General features: G+C 48.1%; 2 protein-coding genes across 4 annotated transcripts in view; both read right to left on the reverse strand.

Annotated features, from left to right (window-relative positions):
• Positions 1-1,801: 1,801 nt before the first annotated feature.
• On the reverse strand, positions 1,802-9,260 carry AADACL3 (arylacetamide deacetylase like 3). Its single transcript, XM_045777922.2, has 4 exons — positions 9,093-9,260; positions 5,958-6,174; positions 4,423-4,486; positions 1,802-2,576 (listed from the first exon to the last, which is right to left on the reverse strand). The coding sequence occupies exons 1-4, from the start codon at positions 9,258-9,260 to the stop codon at positions 1,802-1,804; spliced, it is 1,224 nt and encodes a 407-aa protein (XP_045633878.2).
• A 14,146-nt stretch (positions 9,261-23,406) lies between these two features.
• Positions 23,407-24,809, reverse strand: part of AADACL4 (arylacetamide deacetylase like 4) — a 44,682-nt gene continuing 43,279 nt past the window's right edge. For all 3 annotated transcript variants that reach the window (XM_087858314.1, XM_087858315.1, XM_045777953.2), the window contains exon 4: positions 23,407-24,477. In XM_087858314.1, coding sequence (XP_087714440.1) covers positions 23,703-24,477 — 775 coding nt within the window. In that variant the 3' untranslated portion in view covers positions 23,407-23,702. The remainder of the gene's footprint in view (positions 24,478-24,809) is intronic.

Raw genomic sequence — 24,809 nt, forward strand, 5'->3', positions numbered from 1 at the left:
GGTCTTCCGGTGGCTCCCACACTTCTCGCCACCCCACAGTAGAAAAGCTAACCACCCAAGTTCCCACAAGGTCAGCCCAGTCCTTCTACCTATGTCCAGAGACAGGGTGAAACAATGAAGACCATACTCCAGGACAGGAGCCTACTCTAGACTCAACTCAGAGGCCTATTCTAGAAGAGACCATGCTCCTCAGATCCCAGGATTGTCCAACAGCTGAGGTGCTTCCAGTGAGTGGTTCCTATCTCTCCAACAAAGACACCTGCTGGTCTTCTGCTGTGAATGGATCCAGAAGCCACCAAATGGGATTCCTTTCTGCCCCATGTTTCAGCACAAACATTCAACTGAAAGCAAGTTAAGGACATGCCTGGGGGCCTCTGTGCAGTAGACTTGGATCTTGGCCTATAAAAGCCGTTAGCCAACCAGGAGCAGAGCCTCCTGAAGACCAGGTAGGGCCAGCCTGGGAACCTGGGCCTGCCCTTTCATGGGAATGTTTATTCCTCAGGGACAGGTGGTCAACTTGCCTAGTGGTCCTTAACATCTCTTGCCACTTCCAAGTACTCTGATTCAGGGTTCATTTAGCTTCTGTAGTAGCATAAGCATTGATGTCCACCTGGCAGAGTAAGCATCAATGTCTACTGCAGAAAAGTAAGCTTTGATGTGAGGAAAGTACTCCCTCCCTCTCTCATGCTCAGTCCAAGCACCTGGTGGAACTGACTCCATCCTCCACTCCAAGGCTGGCATGGGAAATGGTTGGTCAAAACATTACATCCCCTAGGTTGTGGCATATGGACATACTACTCAGAAACCCAATGGAGCCATTGAGTTACAATGTGGTTTCTGCTGGGCTGGCTGAGAATGAGGCACATGACTCTTGAGAATGTGAGTGTGGAGCTGCTCAGGGCCACCATATGCAGAGATGAAGGGGCAGTCTGTGCAGCAGATCACAGAATGGAGGAAAGAAGAGAATGCAGCTAGTGGCATTGTTTGAGCTCCTGGATCAAACGATACCTGATTTATCCTTGGAATTCATAGCTACCAATACATTCTTTCTCTGATTTAGGCCAATCTGAGCTGGTTCTGTGTCTTAAAACAGAAAAAGGTTTTGCTAACACATCTTCAGTCCTTTCGGCCCCTTTGACTCCAAAAGCTCCCGAATTCCCCCCATCAGGTGTCTTCATCGCCACTAGGGGCCAGCCACTACAGAAAACTTAGCCATTCTGTTCTAACTCTTCCAGCCTAGAAAGTTGAAACTCTGAGTTCAGAGGCAGAGGAACAGCAGGGAAAATGTCACTGTGTACCCAGAGGAGGAGAATGACAGCAGTTTCTCCACCTCCACCCAGCAGTCTAGAACATCAGAGCCCCGTTCTCCAAGCTAGATTGAAGAAAGCCCATGGGATTACACGTGATGTGTCCCTGTTTCATTCCAAGGTCAGCCAAGTGGACACTCCTGCTACCCACAGCCTAGACCAGCCTGAACTCTCCCTCCGGGAAGCCAGAGGCAGCACCTGCATGACCATTCACTCTCAGATGACCACTGCAGATCGTCAGCTCAAATTTCCCCAATGGTGAATATGAGCACAGCGCCACCCTCCCCCCAAACCTATCTCTCGTACTGCTCTCCCTTCAGACATCAGAAACATTCATTCTGCAGTTCTAGAACCTGAAGCAAGAAGGACAAGGCAACCTCAACACCCTCCCTAGCCCCACTCAGCATCACCTACATCACAAGAGAGAGCCCGATTGGGGAACCAGATGGCGGTGCCGTGCATACTCTCGTAGCTCTACCAGGAAGGAAAGATGGTCACAACCCCTTTAGAAAATGAACCATGGCATCCAGAATCCTCATGGAGCAGGGAAAGTGCAAACAGCCCATATCTAAGGTGCTAAGCACCCCATGGAAACCATCCTCCATGTGGTGCCAAGTCACCGGGACTCCCAGGTCCTCCAACCGCTTCTTGTACAACAGTGAATCGTCCCGGAGAAGGTCATACTCACAGCTCACAATGAAAGTTTCGGGGAGCTGAGACACGACTTCATCTTCTGCAATCAGGGGTGAGTTTATTGAATCCAGAGCAAGGCTTGTCTCCAGATAGGCAGACTCATTCAGGGGCTCAGAGTTCTTCGGCTCGTAGGGTCTCTTCTTAAACCTCTCTGGGATGTTTTCTGCACCCAACCACTTTCTATACTTTTCCCAGAATTCAGCAGGCAAATGGGCGCCTTTCATGATGGTGCTTTTCCAGGAGGGATTGATGTCCAGGACAGTACTCCAACAGTGGAAGAAGAAGTCTCGACTGGCCAGTGGGACATTCTTGTTCTGCTGATAGGAGGGGAGCTGAAAATCCACACCTTGGAGACTGGCATAGATCAGGATCTGAGCACGGATCTTGGGGAGATCTGGACAGCTCAAATATCTCTGACAAATGACCGCTGCCATTCCCCCTCCCACACTGTCTCCACAGACCACGACCCGATCTGGATCCACCCCGTACTTATTCAGCGACTTCAGGAAGTGGATGGTGGCTGCAATGCAGTCCCTTAGCGCCACCGGGAATTTATGCTGGGGCAACTTGCGGTATCTAAAGAGGAATCAAGGAACACAGTTCACACCCAGCAACACTGGGTGTTCACACCAGCAAAGCCAAAAATACCTGTGTCTAGCACCCTTTAGGCCAAATTTCTTCCATTAACTTCTCTTTCTGAAGCCTGAGCAGGTGAAGTTAAGGTATGAGGCTTAAGGGAAGTGTAGACGCGAAGCCCACCATGCCTGGCGTGTAGGTTCAGTGAGTGGTGGCTGCTATTCCCTCTGTGTCAATGCCCCTTCGGGGGACAGGCTATGACCACAAGAGCCCCATCATTCACCTAGTCCTCAACAATTTAGCAATTACCAACACAAACCCCATCTTTCTGAAACTCCCTGCTGCTGCGTCCTTGACTCACACTTGTCCCCTCTTCTTATGATTCCTTGATGAGCAACTCCAGATTTGCCTGGGTTTCAATTCTACTGAATCCTGCCACGCTCCCAGGTTTTGTGCGAGGATCTTATAGATGTAAATATGGCCCGGGGACAGCAGTGAACATGCGGGTCTCCTCCAGTACAGCCATGTCCACTCTGGACCATCACTGCCCTGCCGGTGAGCCAGGCGAGCAGGCGAGGGCCTGACCTCCATGCTTAGGTTCCTGCCACGCAGGCATACCAGCCCGGCATGCTAGACCTCCCCATTTTTCAAGAGATTCCAAAAATCTGGGTGTTGTGAGAAATGTTACCATTTCAAATTAAATGCATATATGGAATCAACAAACTTTTGCCAACCATTTCCATTCTGCTGTCTCCTATTTTTAAGCTACCCTGAGTTCATGCTGGGACAGCAATGTTTCAACTCTAAAACCTTGTCTACCTTGGATTCATAAAATAATTTTCTTGCAGAGATTTGCTGGTATATTATACCGACAACATCTTGGTTCAGTACGACCAGAGCTGAGGGGAGTATTCGTGGTTAATGCTTGGATTAAGATTTCCCTACTGCAGAAATGGTTTTGGAGCTGAGAATTATAAAGTGAGTGGTTGGTTTCTCTGGGTCCCTCTCCCTCATCCAGGACCAATTTTTGTATTTTTCACTCTTACTCAACCAGTTGTGCCACAAGGAAGCTGGGAAATGGCATTCCCGCTAAGACCCCGGCAATTGGTATATCTCTGACACGGGCATTGAAACAAAGCTGCAGGAAAGATTAATCAGGAGGAAGCACCCTGCTCCTGTGGGACACAGTGTCAGATGGCAGGGGCGGGAGGATGAGGCCACACCACCACAGGGACAGTTGGTCATGTGTATTCAGTTCGCCTGATGTGGAGGCTCAGGGAGGGGCCACGCCAGGTCTCTCCTGCCCCACGTCCTCTAACCCCTCCTTGAGGTTCCAAACTGGGAGGGCGACTCTGAAGATCAGTTAGAAGAGAGTGGCTTTTTATTCTTCTCGCTTCCTGGGGCAGATCTCACCAGAGTGGACCCCCCTCTCGGAAGTGCTTGGGAATGCTGTGGCAATGTTCGAGCTTGTCCAGTTTACCACGCAGGGCACCGTGGCATTTCATGGAAGGAGGTGCTGAGTATCTGGCACATGCAGGGCTATTCTGCTCAGTGAAGTATGTTCCACCCAGCAGGGCTCACGTGCATAAAGCTCTGAACCTGCTCTCCCTAACAGAGACCTCTCTCCACACAGCTTCCAGATGACAGGGGGCCCGAGGGCCACCCACGGGAAGGAGTGTCGTTCTCTGCCTCTCTCTCTATCTCTCCTTTCCTCCCCTCACAGCTGCTCAGAGCCCATCCCCTGCCCCAGTATCCCCGTGTCCTGGTGGCCCTTCATCTCCCCGCCTGCCCCCAGTGCTGCCTCCCACCCCATTACCCAGCACCACCTCCTCTTTCTTGTACTCACCCAACTGCTAGAACCACCGAGTCACTCTTCTTGGACAGATGACAGCATATGGCGTTGTGGGTTCCTAGAAAATAAAAGGGTTTTAACACTCACTAGGATGGTTAGTGGCTTCCTTTGACAGCCATGGGCTGCCCTTTCTCTCTGTCAACCACCATGGACAGAGAACTGGGCTTGATCCTAATGACGTTTTGCAGACTTTCTTCCGGCTGTGCAGCACTTTCTAGAATTTCTCCTTGGAGGTCGTGTCTGAACAGCTTCGTCTAAGAGTCCCCTCCCCCATGGACTCTGCAATTAATTCAAAATATCTGAGATGCTGTTTGGCCATAGGGCACAGTGGTTTGGGGTGTGAGCTCTGGATTCAGACCAGAGTTCACATCCTGACTTTGCCTCCTTTTCGCTCCAGCTGAGGTAGCCCAGGGCAAATGTCTTCCCCTCCCTGAGGCTTGACTGCCGCACCTGTAAAATGGGCACGATGAGAACAACAGGAATGTATGGGGGTTAATGAGATCACACACGTAAAGGGTCGCTACAGTGCCTGCCGTGTAAATATTAATAATATTATATAATATCCATTGACTGTTAATGCCATTCATTATGCCGACCGAGCCAAAACCACGGCTGCACGAAATCCCTTATTTTCCCGAGGCTACTGCCGTGGGCCTCTGGCATTCCACAGCTCAGAAGGCAGGGCTGAAACCAAATAAAAGTGTTTTTCCCCTCAAATTCATGAGGCACCAGTGTGGGGGAGGTAAGATAATAAAATCGTCTCAATTTTGAGATTTTTCTCTCATTAACTCTCCTCAAATTTTCGGTTCTCCTGTCTGTACCAGAATTTGTCTCAGGCAATATCTGGCATGAAACAAAAGGGTGTGTTTCTGGTTTTGTTTTTGTTTTTTTAACTTTTAAAAAAATCCTGATTTCCAACTAAACGGAGGTGGTAGTTGTTGAACACGGGGAGTTAGTAAATGCCACAGAATTGTACAGTTTAAGGTGGTTAATTTGGGGGCCTGGGTGCCTCAGTCGGTTGGGCGTCTGCCTTCTGCTCAGGTCATGATCTTGGGGTCCTGGGATCGAGCCCCGCGATGGCCTCCCTGCTCAGCGAGGAGTCTGCTTCTCCCTCTGCTTCTGCCTCTCCCCCTGCTTGTGCTCTCTGTCTCTCTCTCTGCCAGATAAATAAATAAGATCTTAAAAAAGAGTGATTAATTTTATGTGGTGTGAATTCCTTGTATATCCATATATATACATCGATAGCACACATAGGTAAATATATATATGAATATATATACATATATATATATATTTTTTCCGTATATAGGTCACCTCACTTCCAGAAAGAGGTCCAAACATTCCATATCTTTGCCACCAGCCTGTTCTGGGACCCGTTAACCCTCTGATCGTGCCCTGGCCTGTAGCGGCGTATAGACTGATCCAGGAAGGTGATGGGAGGGTCACCTCTCGCTGGAAGGCAGGCGCCCACCCAGCTCTGCTCGGACGCTGTCCCACGACAGGCGGAGGTCTGAGGGAAGGACTCTTACTCAGGCTCCCTAAGAGCATGCCGCCGCCGTGGTAGAACACAATGCCGAGCCTGGGGGTGCAGGAGGACACCTTGGGCTGGTACAGCTTCACAGGGATAGTCCCGTAGCGGAGATCTGTGACCACAACATCCGGGTCCTCCTTGAGTGGCACCAGATCATGCATGAAACGGACAAACTGGGGCATCGAGCAGATTCCCAGTTTCTCAAAAATCATGCCCTGTTGATGAGAGAAGAGGAAATGAGGCGGGAAGGTTTTCAGTGTGAGCCACACTGGAGTCCCGCCACCGCCCATGCCCCCCAGGGGAGTGGCTGGCGGGCAGACTGGACCACGGCCCTGCTCCACCCTGTGTTCCCCCATGACCCCTGCGGTAGATGCACCCCACCCCGGCCCACACTGCCCCTCTCCTCCTCTCTCCTCAGACACCTGGCCCCCAGCCCCATAAACCAGGCTTCTGGCCACCCCGCAAGGGTTCCTCTAACCCAGAACACCCCCCACTGTGGCCTGGACATGACCCCTCTTCCCAAAGATGCCCTCCTGGACCAGCCTAGCCAACGTGGCCATTCCAAGCATTAGCTGCTATTAGGACCTGATAACTGCATTGTGGTTATGTTTTTTAAAAGGTGGGGGGTAAAGATGCAAATGTAGTGATCCGAAGAGGCACCTGCACCCCAAAATTTATAGCAGCAGTGTCCACAAGAGCCAAACTATGGAAAGAGCCCAGATGTCCATCAACAGATGAATGGATAAAGAAGATGTGGTCTATATATACAATGGAATATTACTCAGCCATCAAAAATGAAATCTTGCCATTTACAACCATGTGGATGGAACTAGAGGGTATTATGCTAAGTGAAATAACTCCAAAAGAGAAAGACAATTATCTATGATTTCACTCATATGTGGAATTTGAGAAACAAAACAGAGGATCATAGGGGAAGAGAGGGGAAAATAAAACAAGATGTAATCAGAGAGGGAGACAAACCATAAGAGACTCTTAATCATAGGGAATGAACTGAGGGTTGCTGGAGGGGAGGGCGGTGGGGGGATGGGGTAACTGAGGGATGGGCATTAAGGAAGGCATGTGATGTAATGAGCACTGGGTATAAGACTGATGAATCATGGACTTCTACCTCTAAAATCAATAATACACTATATGTTCATTAATTGAACTTAAATTTTTAAAAAGATACAAAGTAAAAAAATAAATAAAAATAAAAATAAATAAAAGGTGAGGGGTTCTTGTCTTTTAGAGATACCTACTGAAACTTTTTGGATAAAATATGGTACCCAAGATCTGCTTCCTAGGAAATGCGAAGGGGGGAAAGCGGGATCACAGGGGAAATAAGATTGGCCAGGAGTCAGCACTCAGTGCTGGGGGGTGGGAACACAGGGCGTCTTTATGGTATTCTGTCTCCTATGTCTGGAAGTCTGCATAAAAAGCAATTAAAGTAAACAAAGCAGGCTCTCCCCGGGCACCCTCTTCCTAGTGGCTCTACGCCAAGGCCATTTAGGCTTTCAGTGATGCCTATGGACCTTGAGGCTGAATGTTTCCAACACATAAAATAAAAGTAATGCTCGTGCTTCCTTATTAGCACACAGAATAGCAAGACCTAGTGGCCTATTTAACACTATTACAACTTCAGAGAAACGAGGCACACACACAGTTTCTCACAACATCTGCGAGAAATGTCATCTGCTCTGATAATAGTCTTGGTGACAAAGTCTCAGGTCCTGCTGTCACGACTGTGGTTTGTCACTTCTGTCCCTAATGGAAGGGAATACCACTTTTCCTTTGGAGACAAGCGAAAATGGAGTGATTTCTACCTCCCCCCATATTCAGGGACTCCTTGCCTTCTGTTGCTGTTGTGGATTCAGGGAACCCCAGATTCAGAAGCCCCACCGTACCCTCCTGCCCTGTTCTACTTTCTTCATAGCACCTGCCACTGTGTAAATCAATTTACTTCCAGTGGGTTGGCTTGTTTCTGTCTCCCCATACTGCCGGGACAGCATGACCATCCAGAAGGCAGACTCTCTCTGGGACGTCCTTTCTCTCGTCCATCATTGATCCCAGAGCTGGGACTGGTGGGTAACATATAGTAGTCACATGACCCATCTTCGTAGAAAAAACCAAATCACAAATAGCAGTAAGACGAATACTTATTGAGGGTTTCTTCTGCCCCAAGCATTGCAAGCTGTGCTCGGGATGGCTTACCTCCTTAGAGCCCATGCTACGAAGTCTAGACTGTTATTTCCCCCTCTTGTGCAGATGAGGAAACGGAGTCACCATATTTGGGAACCCGGACTACCCAACTATGAGAGTCAAGGGCAAACCACAGGAAAAGCACAGGACGTATCATCGGGTTTTGCAAAAGCTGGCCCTGAAGGTAGGAAACCTTCAGCCTGTGGGTTCTTCTCCAGGATGGATCCCTCATGAGAACAGGTGTTTGTGATCACTTTCCGTTATGTAAGAGACTTAACACTCCTTCTCTGTGTTCCATTTATCAGCCCTCTGGAAAAGCACCACCAATCCCCATGGGCAACTTGGACACAAGTCTCCCCATGATCCATTTATATCAGTTTTATTAAATTCGCACACCAGGAACAATGAGCAGAATCTGACGATACTACGTAGTTGTCCATCTCTCCAAAGTAACAAAAAACACATCTCTCTCTCTAAAGTCACATTCTGTAGTTTTGCTCATCAGTACTAATTTACTAATCGGCCATGTGTCTCTTCATTGCTGGCTGGTTCTAGCTAGCTGGCAGGTAGTAATGGGCGCTCCAGATTCAGAAAAACTCATTCCCCACCTCACAGCATCACTCCGTGTGCTGGGAAGAAAGTCAGTCTGGAGGCAGGGGAGGGGGACTAGTGCAGGGCTTTTTTGGAGGAAGTAAATTGTTTTTTCATCTCGTGGCTCCGAGCACAGCTCAGCGTGAGCAGCACCATGAAGAGGTTGCAAACCTCTTGGCTAATACGTTACCCAACAGGGATCACTCCAATTTGAGAATAATATACTGTCAGCCTCTACGGCCATGATGGTAGCACAAATGCAACTAGAGTCTTCTGATGTGTGTTTTCCCAACTCCCTCCTTCTTCCTCAGGAGGAGGGGACAAATAAAACACACCAACTCACCCAAGTCATCAACAGCTGGAAAAGGCAATGCAGGACCCGCAGTTTCACTGGGTGGCCGATGGCCGCAGGGATGTCCGCAGTGAAGAAGTGGCTGCCAATGACCCACAGCCCAACCCCCACAGAGAACACGCAGGCTGCCTGGAGGAGAAGAAGGAGCGGGGCTACCATGGTGCTGTGTTCAACACAGAAGAGACTGAGAGGAGGCTGTGCTCAGTGCAGGCCACTAGGACAAGGTTTGGAGCCAACCACACTCCTCCACTTATACATCACACCCTGCCCTCCCCACCTCCCCATCTCTACAGCATTGGCCATGCCAGGTGAGTCACAGACTCAGGTGAGGTGGCAGTTTGAGGACAGCGCCCATGCAGTGGAGAAAGAGGCTCACGCAGCCTGAGTCAGCTAGAAGTGAGGGCTCTGAAGTTCCAGCTTATATTTTAGGGCACTGCTACTAGAAATAGCCCTGGAGATGTCACCATGGGCATCAGAAACACCATTCCCTCCAACGGTGCTTGGGGACACCACCCCCCCCCCAATTCCACTCTGGCCACACTTGTTATTCCTTAGTCTGCCAAGGAGGCCCCAGGGCATTTGCACTTGCAAGTCTCTGTGCAACCCTGTTTCCCCAGACAGTGGCTGAACTCAACCCCTCCCCTACTGCAGGTCTCTGTTCAAATGTCACCTTCTGAGTGAGGCTGTGCTTGGCCACCTTATTTTAAAGTATAAGCCCCCACCAGCATCCCTATGCCCTTCCCCCCACCCCCACTTACTTACTTTGTCTTCCTGGTCTTTATTATCACCCAAAATACCACACACTTCACTTACTCCTTTATAGTCTGTGACATGTCACCTCTGTAAGCACAGGAATTTTTGTTTTGCTCCTTGCTTTATCCTCAGAGGCTAGATCAGGGTCTGGTACTTCGTAGGTGCTCAGCAAATGGCTGCTGAATGAAGGAACGAATAAACAAGCTTCGTCCTTCTCATCGTAAAGCAGGAAACAGGGAACTTACCTGCCTTTTCAGGTTAGGTCAGCGACTGATGTCAGTGTTCAACATCATCCCTAATGACAAAGTCTCACGTCCGTGGTAAGAATGATCATGCCTGCCCTCTCTCCCCCTTCCCCCACGGTGGTGCCAAAGCAGTGGTTCTCAACAGGGCGATTCTACCCTCCGGGAGACATCTGGCAATGTCCAGAGACATCTGTGGTTGTCACAACCCGGGGGGTGGGGGCTGGGACTGGTATCTCCTGAGTAGGTCAGCGATGTTGCTCAAAGCCCGGCAACGCACACACAGCCCCTACATGAGAAGGTATCTGGTCCAGCAGGTCAGGAGGGCCCACGATGGACACCCTGCGTTAGTAAGACTTGCATTTGGAGCCGGGCTCTGCCCAAGCCAGCATTCTCATCGCGAACGAGTAACTTACACTCGCTGAGCCTCGGCTTCCAAGACCGTAAGATTGGGATGACAATAACCGCTTCTCCGTGTAGTTTCAGGGTGCATCTCTTCGAACCCAGTGAAGTAGAACATTGTTTCATATTTCAGTGGCTATTTGGGTTTTTTTCCTTTACGGACTCACGCGCATTTATTTTGTGTGTTGATACCCTTTATCTATTTTGCTATTTTTGTCTGTCTTGTTGCGTTGACTTAAAAGGTACTTGCAGTGATCACATTGGGACAGATAGGGGCAACACTTACCGTGGCGAGCACTGAGTCATGTGTAGAATTGCTGAGTCACTGAGTTATGCCCCTGGAGCTAACAGGACACTGTATGTCAATTATACTTCAATAAAACATTTTTGAAAATATTTTAAGGATTTTTTTTCCTATTTGCCTTTTAACTTTGTTAATGCTGCTTTTCTGCAGTGATGTTTCTCATTTTTATGCAGTGAGATCTCTCATCCATTCTCACGTCATGCTTCGAAAAATGCTTTCTACGGTTCGTGAAACCAGACGACAATGATTTTGAAAATAAAGAATTTTGGGGCTCCTGGGTGGCGCAGTCGTGAAGCGTCTGCCTTGGGCTCAGGGCATGATCCCAGCGTTCTGGGATGGAGTCCCACATCAGGCTCCTCCGCTAGGAGCCTGCTTCTTCCTCTCCCACTCCCCCTGCCTGTGTTCCCTCTCTCGCTGGCTGTCTCTGTCAAATAAATAAATAAAATCTTTTTTAAAAAAATGAAAATAAAGAATTTCTTTGTCAAAATATAAATATCTGAATTTCACCCAAAAAATGAAAACACAGATCGACCGATTACGAGGAGAGGGATTGGAGTCTGTTACCATTGAGGTTTACAAACACTTCACCTGGAAATCGTGCAAAATCACGGGGAGAATGAGGGAATGCGTACGTATAAACACTGAACCATTTTTTATTTCCTGGATAGATTAGGATAAGTAATGCCAGCTGCTCTAACAAATGACCCCTGTATCTCAGATTTTGCGGGAAGAAAGACATATTTCCCCCTCCCAACACAGACATCTGCATGTGTGGCGAACACCCACACCACTTGGTGATTATGGGATCCGTGTTTCTTTCCATCTGCTGCTCTGCCAGCCCCTAGGACCTCCACGATTCTCTGACCCTTGCCAGGAGCCTGACGAACATTATGCTTGTGGAGGAACCCCTGGGCCAGCCCGGGAAATACACCCCATTGGCCAGAACTCATTCACATGGCTCTGCCTAAATGCACGGGACCCTGGGGAAGGCAAACAAACCTTCCACCTGCAGAGGATGAAAACGAAATGGAGTTTGGTGAATTCACGGGATCTTTCTGCCTTGCAGCCGTTTGTCCCCCAAGCAAGAGGAGATTTACTACAGGGAATTTGAAAACTGTTGGCAGGGTGGAGGGAGCCAGAGCGAGGGAGGGCAGGCTTGCAGGGAAAAGGGACCTGCCAGTGTCACAGGAAACCACTGCTGCTGGCTGATCTCTGGAACTGGAACGTCCACTGTCCCTCCAGAGGACACCTGGAAGCGTGGGCAAAACGTGGAGCCTTCCGTCTACTGGGGTTCATGAGCCCATGTTCAGCGGCCGCCCGAGAAGAATGATTTCTCTCCTAGCTGCCTTCCAAAGCTCACAGAACCCATTCTCCTGGGCCAACGGGAGCACCGTGGGCAAGAGAGCCTAGGAAATGCCACTGTCCTGTATCTGGCCCCGGACACAGGAGAGAGATTAGAACGGCAAGGAGGGTGCCGAGTGCCAGCATCTGGCCCATGGAATAAACACTAGTGTGATGGTGATGTTCAGACCCCCTTGAAGACCGACCACGGACTGCCGAGGAGTCCCAGCCCAAGGTCAGGTATCCCTGTTACGTCCCCTTGCCGTGTCGGTGCTCCTGTGCGCACATTAGGGAACTGCCAGCAGTCTTTTCCTTTGTATGTTTTGCTGTGATGCTATTTGGCACAGCACTATCCCTTTACTGTGCAAGTCGCCTGTATCCGTTTGCTGGGACTGCCCTAACCAAGGACCCCAGGCTGGGGGGCTTAGCCAACTGAAGTTTATAGTCTCCCAGTTCTGGGGGCTGGAAGTCCAAGGTATCTGCAGAGCTGGTTTGTTCTGTGGGCTGTGCGGGAAGGGTCTGTTCCGGGCCCCTCTCCTTGGCCTGTGGATGGCTGTCTCCACATCGTCTTCCCTCCACTCGTGTCTCTGTGGCCTGAGCTTTCCTTTTTGGTAAGGACTCTAGGTGTCTTGGATCGGGGTCCACTCTGATGACCTCATTTCAGTGATCTCTGCAAAGGCCTTATTTCTAAATAAGGTCACATTCTGAGGTCCTGGGGGTGAGGTTCAGCATAGGAATTTAGGGGGCACACAGCTGGCTCAGCAGCAGAGCATGGGACTCTTAATCTCAGGGTTGTGAGTTTGAGCCCCATGTTGGGTGTAAGGATTACCTAAAAATTTTAAATGTTCTAAAAAATTAAAAACTCACAGCAAATGAATTTAGAGGGACATAATTCAACCCATAACAGCACCTTTATCAACATTGAATGGTATTCTTTTACGACTTGATGTTTCCTGCCTTGAATCCTACTTGCCCAAAGACAGAAGCTAGAAAGTATTTGGGTGCACCTTTCCCCTGGGTAAAGCGATCTCTGGAAGAATAATACTCGGTGTTCCCTCTACTTCTACACTCACTCCTCCAAGGGGAGGAAAGTGGCTTTTGTGAATGGAGATCCTAAGAGAAGGACTTAGACATGCTCAGCTTGCTATGACATCTGCCTGCTGGGAGGGGGCATTCTGGTCTCTAGCCAGGGATCGCCAGAGACACACGTGTGTATGTTCAGTGCTGCCTGGGACCAGGTTCCTAATATCACGCAGCACACTTGCCCACATACTTAAGCCACATGCTCTGAGAATCGGCTTTATCAGAAAGAAAGGTAATTATCAGTCAGGGTCCCAGCAGAAAACAGATGGCATATGCATGTTATAGACTGAAGGTTTGTGTCCACCTGGAATTCATATGTTGAATCCAATCCCCAGTGTGATGGTATTTGGAGGGAGGTCCTTTGGGAGGTGATTAGGTCATGAGGGTGGGGTCCACATGAATGGAATTAGTGCCCTTACAAGAGACCTCAGAGAGTTCCCTTGCCCCTGCTGCCATATAAGGACACAGAGAAAAGACAGCCGTCTAGGAACTGGGAAGTGCGTTCTCACACAGAATCTGCCGGCACCTTGATCTGGACTTCCCAGCCTTCAGAACCGTGAGAGATAAATTTCTCTTGTCTATACGTCCCCCAGTCTGTGATAATATTGTTACAGCAGCCTGAATGGACTAGACCCTCATATTAGGATAACTTGCAAAGACCCCCATAGGATAGCACAGCTGGTAACATCAGGCTCCGTTCCCCCTCCCCTCGGAACAAGGCTGCCTGGAGAGGGCTTCCTGTCAGCTAAGCTGAGGCTCACAGCTTACACGTGGCAATCCCACAGGGACAGAGCTGACTGCTCTGTCACTCTTCTTCCTCCCTAGGCTCTCATGTGGAGGTGCTCCCCTGCCCAGACCCTTTGAGAAAGCCAAGGGCAAAGGATACTATTGGCGGGCTCTATGCTTCCCAGGGCGCAGAGCAGGTGGAGGAAGGAAGGGAGGAACAATGTATTTGTGTCCCACTGCTGCTGTAACAAATTATTACCAACTTGGGCCTTAAAACAATACCAATTTATTCTCATACGGTTCTGGAGGCAGAAGGTCTAAAGTCAAGGTGTCGGCAAGGCTGAGTTCCTCTTAGAGGCTCCTACCCGTCTCCTTCCCTTTCCCAGCTTCTAGAGGTGCTTATGCTCCTTGGCCCAGGGTCCCTTCCTGGCATCACTCTGACCTCTGCTTCTGTCATCCCACCTCCTTTGCTGATGCTGACCTCTCCTGTTTCCCTCTTAAATGGACCCTTAGGATGACATTGGGCCCACTTGGATAATCCAGGATAATCTCCCCACCTCAAAATCCTTAATCACACGAGCCAAGTCCCTTTTGCCACAGAAGGTAATATACTTGCAGGTGCTGGGGATTTGGATATTAGCGTCTCTGGGGGGAGTCCTGAAGGGGCAGCAGACCCCTACAAGCCCCCCTTGGCTTTGAGAAATAAGCATGTGAGATTTGCTTTTGCAAATGCAATCAATGTGTCTGCAAAAACTTTTTGGTCTACCAGTTACTGTCACCGATAGAACTCCCACTTAAAACTCTTCTTTTCAGGACACCATCTAAAAAGACTTAGTAGACTTCTCTCCTTACTCAAGAATTTCTCTAAGAATTATTTGCTTGGTGTTTGCCAGAAGTGGGGAATGCGGGGCAGGCAAAATGGGTGAAGGCGTCAAAAGGGACCCAAACTTCCAGTTACAAGATAAGTAAGGGATGAACTCTGAGGGATGTCACATGCCACGAGGACTCTGGTGAACAACACCGCACATTGAAAGTTGCTAAGAGACTAGTTGCTAGATTCTCGTCACAAGAAAAGGAAATAGAACTATGTGTGGTGACGGGTATTGACTAAACTTTTTGGGGTGATCATTTTGCGATATCTATGCATACGTACGCCGAATCATTATGTCGTACACCTAAATCTAATGCAATGTTTGTATGTCCATTATATCTTTTTTTTAAGATTTTTTATTTATTTATTTAACACAGATAGAGACAGCCAGCGAGACAGGGAACACAAGCAGGGGGAGTGGGAGAGGAAGAAGCAGGCTCATAGCAGAGGAGCCTGATGTGGGGCTCGATCCCACAACGCCGGGATCACGCCCTGAGCCGAAGGCAGACGCTTAACCGCTGTGCCACCCAGGCGCCCCATGTATGTCCATTATATCTTAATAAAAAACAAATAATTACCTGCCTCGAGTGTGACACGTTGTTGGCCCTTCTAGGGGACATGCTTGTCTCCTTCTCTTCTTCCAACTTCCGACCCGTGCCCGCTGCTGCGTCCATTTCACTTTGCCTTCACTGCACATGCGCTCGCTGTACGGGGTCACAAATCCTCTGTGAAAAGACCCGTCGGGAATCTCTAGCTTTGTTTTCCAGCTTCCAAGTGAATAAAAGGGGAAGGTCTGAAAAAATGACAAGAATCATCTTGCTTAGTACAGTTTCTGCCTTCAGAACTTGCTCCAAAAATGGACACCGAGGATGGCTTTGTCAGTTTCCCCACCTCTCACGTCGTGGAAGGGCTACTAATCCCTTAGGAAAACCCATGTGAGCTGCAAAGGGTAGAGGGGAAAGCAGTGAGGGTGGAGGGGCTGGGGGGACGGGGAGGTGGTGCACATTTGAAGGGGAAATGAGCTGAACGTTGTTTCCTGAAATCACATTCCTGGGCTGAAACTCTCAGGTGGAAGTCCCTGGAGCCGAACTGAGTCCCTGGCCAAGGGTTTTGAAGGACACCGTTGGGGGGAGGCCGACCTGAGGGTCTGCAGGGGCAGGAGGGCCGGCTGCACACGGAGGCTGCAAAGCCGTATCAGGCCGCCTGACCCTTGGGGTCTCTTTCTCCGATGCAGGCAGATCTAAGGGGCCCCACTCAGGCACGTTGGTGCAGGGAGCCAGGTGGAAGGGCCCCCACCCCAGACAGCGGACTGCACGTGAACTTGAACTCGGACCCGACGCCTGCAGCGCCGACTTCCGCTCCACGTGGCACCAACATGGCGCCGGACTTGGAGAAATGCGTCTCTATGTGTAATTCTTGTTTGCAGCGTCAGGAAGTGCATTCATTCCTTCATAAGTGTTCAGGGTGCGCCCTCCCCAAGCAGCGATCTGGGGAGAGACTTCCTGGCTGAGGAAGCCCCCTGGGAAAAGAAGGGGCCTCGTCTGTTTCAGGAGCCCCTCCTGCCTCAAGGACAGGTGAACAAGCTTTGAGCTGCTAAAGGCTGAGTCAACTTTCCAGACTCTGAAGTAAGTAATCCTGGCCGAATCTTCACAATAGCTTTGTTAATAATCCGTTTTAAGGTCACGATGGGCTCAATGTTAGACAGAATGGCAGACCAGCAAAGTGACCCTGCAGACACACTTAGAACCCTTTGGAATGTTCCTCTCCTTCCTGATCACTCATGGCTGGTGGCTGATTGTCAGTTGAAAGCGAGGATTCTTCATCTTTTTGTGCTGCAGACCTCTTTTCAGAATATTTTTAGTACTTTTTTTGGGGTAAAAACAATGTTTTTAATTAACTGCAAAACAGACCAAGTTTTACCAAGAAAATTAATTATAGTAAAATGGAGTTGTTGAGATGGTTTTTCAATTTCTGATATAGAAATATAAGTGCTTAAAAAAAACCCAGTAAATAGCACGATCTAGTGGCAGATCTAGGAATGCCACATTTCGAAATAATGATGAACATAAAAGATGTTTTGTAGTATTTGCCACAATGGAAATACATGAAAATATTTGTGATTTCTATTGGTGATTAAGACCCCTGTACAAGCAATATTACTGTGGCTTGTGGTCCACATTTCTGCCAGAAAAAAACAAAAAACAAAACAAAACAACAAAAAAAAGAAAACTAAATTTCAATGAGAGGTTCATGAAAATAACAATACTTCTTTCCCCAGTCAAGCTCATGACTCCTTGACTGCTAGCCAATGAGCCTCTGTTTGAAGGTACAATAGATAGTTCTGTTGAAAATACTTGAACTGCAAAATAAACTTTTGGTGTTTCCCAAAGATGAGGGACTATTTGATTTCATGTGCTCAGAGGAAGGAAGTTTTCCCACTAGGTACCAGGTAGATACACTCCCCTCCCCTTGTAGCCACAAGCTGGTTAGTAGCTTGACAGGTTCAGATCCTAATAGTCAATTCTGGATTTAAAAGGCAGTAAAGCAAAGCCGTATTGGGAAACACGATTACTGGGCTGTCTGTGCTATTTCATATCGTAGAATAGCCGTATAAATCCAGAACAGATGAGAGCTCTTCAATGGTCCGCTTCTAATGTGCTCAAGTACAACTGGATATCAAGAAGTGTGGGTGGCAATATGGAGCATCCGTATTATACACCACTGATAACTCGGCACAACTGCTCTGGAAGACTGTTGGGAAGCGTCCACTAATTCTGAGCACATGCGTACCCTCTGAGCCAGCGGTTCTACTCCGAGGAATGGAGCCAACAGAAGTTGAACATGTGTGCTAAAAGACATGGACAGAAATGGTTATGGCGGCACCATTCATGATAGATGAAAACTGGAAACGATCCATCCCATCAAGAGGAGGGATGAATACATGACCATCTGTTCACACGATGGGGAACTAGAGCGCAAATACGGTGAACAAGCTATGAGGACGTGCAGCAACGTAGATGAATCCCACCAGTGCTGAGCAACAGGAGCCAGACATGAGAGAGAACAGTTACGATTCCATTTTATGAAGTTCAAAAGCAGGAAAAATGAATCCAGTCTATGTCATGGTGACAGGACAAGGGCAGGGGAGAGGCTTCTGGGACACCGAAATGCTGTTTTTTGGTCTGGGTAATGGTTACTGAATGTAGTTGGTGTAAAATCTCATCGAGCTGTATATTTATAATTTGTGCACTTTTTTCTAGATTTATTCTCTTTCAGTAACATTTTTTTTTTCAAAAAGACCAAGTTGAAAAAATCCAGAATACAAGGCTATGTCTTGGATGCTTCCATTCGTATGAAATAACCAGAGAGGGCAAGTTCATAGAGACAGAAAGAAAATTAGCAGTTACCAATGACTGGAGGGGGAACAGAATGGAAATGTGCCTTAAGGTACAGGGTATCCTTTGGGTGGTGATGAAAATGTTCTGGAACTAAACAGTAGTGATCGTTACCCAATGTTGCAAATACACTGAATGCTGCTGAATTGCACAATTTAAAATGGTGACGTTTCATGTTGTGTGTCTTTTACCACAATAAAAAAGACTGATCTGAGAAAAGTGTTATTTTCCCCTTTTAGAGATAAGAAAACCAAAGCTGGTAGCAGATAAAAAACTTGCTCAAAGTTGGACCGTGAATCTGCAGGGTCAGAATTCACCCAGGCCTGGCTGACTTCAGTGTCTTTCTCTTTCCCCCAGGATGATTTGGCTCAAACTGTCATGGGCACATGAATCACCTGGGAATCTGGTTAAACATGCAGATTCTGATTCAGTAGGTCTGCAAGGGGCCCCAGGCTGTATATTTCCTTTTTTTTTTTAAGTCAACTAGCCAACATACAGTACATCATTAGTTTCTGATATAATGCTCAATGATTCATCATTTGCATATAACATCCAGTACTCATTACATCAAGTGCCCTCCTTAATGCCCATCACCCAGTTATCCCGTCCCCCCACCTACCTCCCTCCCCTCCAGCAGCCCTCAGCTTGTTTCCCAGAGTCAAGAGTTTCTCATGGTTTGTCTCCCTCTCTGATTTCTTCACATTCAGTTTTCCCTCCCTTTCCTCTATGATCCTCTGCGCTATTTCTTATATTCCACATATGAGTGAAACCATATAATAATTGCCTTTCTCTGATTGACTTATTTCACTTAGCATAATCCCCTCCAGTTCCATCCACGTCGGGGTAAATGGTAGGTATTCATCCTTTCTGATGGCTGAGTAATATTCCACGTCGATGGACATCTGGGCTCTTTCCATAGTTCGGCTATTGTGGACATTGCTGCTATAAACATTGGGCTGCAGGTGCCCCTTCGGATCACTACATTTGTATCTTTGGGGTAAATACCCAGTAGGGCAATTGCTGGGTCGTCGGGTAGCCCAATCTTACCTTCTTGAGGAACCTCCATACTGTTTTCCAGAGTGGCTGCACCAGCTTGCTTTCCCACCAACAGTGCAGGAGGGCTCCCCTTTCTCCACATCCTTGCCAACACCTGTTGTTTCCTGTCTTGTGAATTTTAGCCATTCTAACACGTGAGGTGGTATCTCATTGTGCAGACTGTGCATTTCTAACAAGCTCCTGGGCAAGGATGGTGCAGCTGGCCCAGGGACCACTGTTTGAGAAGCAGGGCTCTAACTGAACTGTTAACAATAACAATTTCTCCTTCATCTTCCGGATTGTTGTCCATAGAAGCTTTGAGGAGATGGGACCCATTGGTTTCATCTTGCATCGCTAGCAGCTGTCTGTCTGTGCCCCTTCCAACCACAGCAGGAGAAAAGTACCTGCCATGATATCCTCCTTAGAAATTTAAACCTGTAATTAGGTTTAAATTACAAATTAAATAAATTTACAAATTTAGTTTGGAGTACGCTGCCACCAAGTGGCCCAGCTACATCTATCCTTTCCATTCATGAAGGAGTGAAAAGATGGAGATGACAGAGTTCCTAAGGGTGCAGCACAGAGGCCCTTGGCCATTTAGTAATCAGGATGGTTGTGGAGAAAGCAGTTGCAATGAAAAGCCAAAGGCAAGAACCTAAGACTTAAACAGAAAAGAAATTTGATCTTCCATAAACAGAAATGGAGGTGGCTTCCCCTAACTCTGCCTTGTCCCAGTGACATCAGTCATTTTTGGTGATTATAAATCATGCTTCAGGGGACCCTGGAGCTGGTCTGGGCTCAAGGGAGAGGCTGAGTAGGTAGACCTCCTATCTAGACTTCAACCAGACAGTTCTGCTTTTCTCTGTTTAATACGTCAGGGTGACACATTCATTTCAATTTGATAAAAAGGTCCTATAACTTAAAAAAGGGACTGCTACTATGTTCCAAATCCCTCTCAGAAGTTGTCATTCCATATATGACATTATTATACTTTTTTTCAATTTTGTAACAGCTTTATTTTTTTCACTATTTTAATTTAATTAATTAACATATAATGTATTGTTGGTTTCAGAGGTACAGGTCTGTGATTCATCAGTTGCATATAACACCCCGTGTTCATTACATCACATTCCCTCCTTAATGTTCATCCCCCAGTTAGCCCATCCCCCCACCCCCCTTCCCTCCAGCAACCCTGTTTGTTTCCGATGAGTAAGAGTCTCTTATGGTTTGTCTCCCTCTCTGGTTTCATCCTGTTTTATTTTTTCCTTTCTTCTGCGATGACCCTCTGTTTTGTTTCTTAAACACTATTATAATTTTTAACACTATAAATACTAGCTTATCCCTATTGACCAAGCTCTATGGTGGGTGGTCTGCTAGACAGGGAGGAGGGGAGGACAAGCGTTTGGAGATGGGGGAGACTTCTCAGTGAAGGAGAGGACACGGAATAGCCCCACCAACAAGAGGAAAGTGCTTGAACAAGGTCCTGCCCACCTTCATTTGAGTAAACACAGAATGAGAGAGAGAGAGAGAGAGAGAGAGGCTCTTGCATAACTCAGACTCCCTGGTACTTGTTTGGTTTCAGTAGCATAAGCATAATAAGGATCCTAGTAAACGCAATGGCAAGTCCAAGTTTTAAGGAAGCCCCTCCCCCAGGCTCCTAAATACCCTGCCATCTCCGGGCTTGAGACAAATCTGGGCGTCGAGCAAATTCCCACCTTCTCAAAACTATGCCCCTGTATGGGAGAGGGGAGGGGAGGCCACTTGATTGGCTTCAGCATGAAGCAATTCTTTTCACCCAGATGGTACTACCCAGACTTGCTGCCTCTTTTGATGAGGTTTTTTTCACAAACAAAACTACCACTTTGGACATACTCTGAGTTGTTTCTCCCCTCTGGAGTCTCTGCTCCTTTGTCCCTCACAACCTCCGTGAGCCACCACCTGCTGTCCAGGCCAGGACGTAAGGCTGTGTCCCCCAGCTGCATAGCTGTGGTGTACAGACCACCTCCTTTCCTTTCCTTTCCTTCCTTTCCTTTCCTTTCCTTCCTGAAGTGAGCTTTCCAGGTGCACATTTTCCACTGAGGAAGCTGAGACTCAGCAGAGCTCAAGGGCATTCAGGAGAAAGGGGACATGTGTTTTCATTTGCATTTGTCTCCACCACTGTTTTTTTTTTTTTAATTAATAAACTTCTGATGAGACCTTTGGTGGTGAACAGACTGGTGGTCCCCATCATCTTCACCCTCTGGCATTCACACATTTGTGTGATCCCCTCGTATGGGCAAGACCTGCAATTTACTACTAACAGAATATGGCAAAGGTGATGACATACATGTGATTACATGTTTGTAAGTACTTTATTTTTTTAACGATTTTTATTTATTTGAGAGAGAGAGGGAGAGATAGCGAGAGAGAGCACAAGCAGGGGGGTGGGAAGAGGGAGAAGCAGGCTCCCCACTGAGCAGGCAGCCGAATGGTGGGCTCTATTCCAGGACCCCGGGATCACGACCCAAGCCGAAGGCAGGCACTTAAGCAACTGAGCCACCCAGGTGCCCCTATAAGTACTTCAGATTTTAGTGGCCATCTTGCTGGAGTCTGTCTCTCCTTTAGTCATTTGAAGGGAGTAAACAGTCATTTGGGGTATCTCATGTGGCAAGAAACTGTGAGTGGCTTCTAGAGTCTCAGGGTGACCTCTGGCTAGGAAGGAACTGAAGCCCTCAGTCTACAACCTCAAGAAACTGAATTCTGTCAATGACCTGAGTCTGGAAGTAGACTTGTCCCCAGTCAAGACTCAGATGAGACCACAGCCCCACACCTCAATTGCAGGTAAGCTGTTCTCAGACTCCTGATCCATAGAAACTGTGATATAATAAGTGTGTATGGTCTTAAGCCACTAAGTTCACTGTAATGTTGCCACTCAGTAATGGATAATTAACACACTCTTCCATCAAAGCTGCTTGCATATAACACATGGATCATGATGCCTACCCATGTCCCAAGAAGCCCAATCCAAACTGCCTGTGTATATATTTGCCTTTGCAAGGATCCAAGACACCTGTAAGACCCCCTCCTCCATTGATCATAGGTGAGGTCCTTGGTACCAAAACAGGTTATGGTGGAAGAAAAGGGAAAACCTCCAACTCCAGCACTTGGGTGGGTATAGACAGTGGTGAGGCTCAGTGTTATTACTGATGTATCTAGCAAACATGGGCCCATGTAAAAACTTATGCGGACAGTGCTGGCATGCGGTATCAAGACTCTCTTCCCTTTCCCTGTGAGCAGAGAAAGTGGTATGGGCTAAGCAAGGACAAGGTTCTTTTTTTTTTTAATATTTTATTTTTTTTAAATAATCTCTATACCCAACATGGGGCTCGAACTCACAACCTGGAGATCAAGAGTCACACACTCTACCAACCGAGCTGGCCAGCACCTCTAGGGCAAGGTTCTTTGTAAAAGTGGGAATGATACATAAGCTCACCAAAGAAAGAGTGTGTAGTAAGGTGTCTGGCTTCAAGAATGCAGTTTGCATATGCCAGATGGCATCCAGAGGCTCCCAAGACAGCCTTGGCCCTGAGAGCCTGCCTCTTGGTAGGCCGGGATCTGATTTTGGAATTCAGATTAAAGACTTGAGCCCAAACAACATCCGCCCAGCCCCCCAGAGCCCACACTCTCGCACATGGCCTCCCTCTTCCCTCTTCCCCATCTCCTTTTCCAATCACCTCCCCTAAAATCTGCCTTTCGTCCAGCCGATGGGTAGCTGACTTGAGGCAAGAGTTCTACTGCAACAGCATTTCTCCAGCTGGAGACTGATCTGGAACCAGTCTGTGGGAATTTGGCTGGTGACCTCTGACCCCAAGGACAAGTAGGTGCCCCTCCTCCAATAGGCAGTATGGCTCCAAGCCGTGCTTCGCCTCCTGAGTATAGATTCACCGGGGACAGTATGACCAATTGTTGGCATTTACTGTGTTCAGACATAGTGTGTTAAGGCTGTGAGAAATTTTTAAAGATTTTTCCCCCTCCCTTTGAGATCTGTTTCACCTGAATGAGAAAGTTGGCAAGTGTTGCTAGATCCAGGGTTAACCGTTGTTGGTGCCAGAAAGAAAGAGAGACATTTTGGATTTTCTTTTTTTTTTTTAAGATTTTATTTATTTGACAGAGAGAGAGACAGCCAGCGAGAGAGGGAACACAAGCAGGGGGAGTGGGAGAGGAAGAAGCAGGCTCATAGCAGAGGAGCCTGATGTGGGGCTCGATCCCAGAACGCCAGGCTCACGCCCTGAGCCAAAGGCAGACGCTTAATGACTGCGCCACCCAGGTGCCCCATATTTTGGATTTTTTTAGATACTAAGCAAGACTGTTCTAAGCTCCCTTATCCTTCTCGCATGGGCCGAGCATTGACTTAGCGTCTTCTTAATCAGCAAAATAGAATTCACCAAAGGACGCAGCACCCCAGGGTTACTATATGCTCTTTATATAACTGATGACGGAGTTTATAATTTTCAGGGAGCATGGGAAAAAGAAAAGCTTCTTATCAAAAAACATCAAGGACCCATGAAAGCCATCTTCCACGTGATACCACGTCACAGGGACCCCCTGGTCCTCCAAGCGCTTCATATAGAGCAAGGTGTCATCGCGGAGGATGTCGTGCTCACAGCTCACCAGGAAGGCTGCAGGAAGCTGCGCGATGGTCTCATCATCCCTTAGCAGAGGGGCATTGGCTACATCCAAAAGGTGTTTGTTTTCCAGGTAGGCGGCCTCATTAAAAGGGCCGGGAAACAGAGGTTGGTAGCCTGGTTTCCTGAATCTCCTGGGTATGTTGTCAGGGCTAAGCCACTTCCGGTACTTCTTCCAGACTTCCGGGGGTATGAAAGCCCCGTTCAAGATGGCATCCCACCAGTGAACGTCGATAACCATATATTTGAACATACACATCATCATGAACTCCTGGGAGAGGAACGGGACGTTTCGGTTCTGCCAGTAGGAAGGTAACTGGAAATTGATGAGCTGAGTCACTGCGTAAATCAGGACCTGGGCCCTGATCTGGGGAAGATCTGATCTGCCCACCAGGGCCTGGGTGACACAGGCCACATACCCTCCCCCAATGCTGTCTCCACAGATCACAACCCGGGCGGGGTCCACCCCGAAGGTTTTCAGGGCCTTCAGGAAGTGAATGGAGGCGTTCAGGCAGTCTTGGAAAATGCTGGGATAATGGTGATCGGGAAGCTTGCGGTACCTGAGGAGGAAGCAGGGAACAAAAGCATAGCAGTGTGGCCAGCTGTTTGGGAACGATTTAACTGTGTCCTCGACTCCTCCTTGCAATCCTGTCTCTGACTAAGTCCCCAGAATGGTCCTGTGAGGTAAGGATTTTTATCCCCCCCTTTTTTTTTGCAGATGAGGACGTGAAGAGCCTCTCCTTGGTCTTCCAGGCAGGGATTCCTGACTCCGGCCCTAGGCTCTGTCTGCTGCCCAGAAATGCAGACCCTACACCAAGATTATGCAACTCGAAAGCTGTTTGAAGTAGAAACAGGACAACCAGGAATGCCAGGAAAGGCGAAGGAAGTTACT

Source organism: Ursus americanus, chromosome 33 (assembly GCF_024610735.1).
Source record: "Ursus americanus isolate L20-20 chromosome 33, mUrsAme1.1.p, whole genome shotgun sequence".
Taxonomy (NCBI): domain Eukaryota; kingdom Metazoa; phylum Chordata; class Mammalia; order Carnivora; family Ursidae; genus Ursus; species Ursus americanus.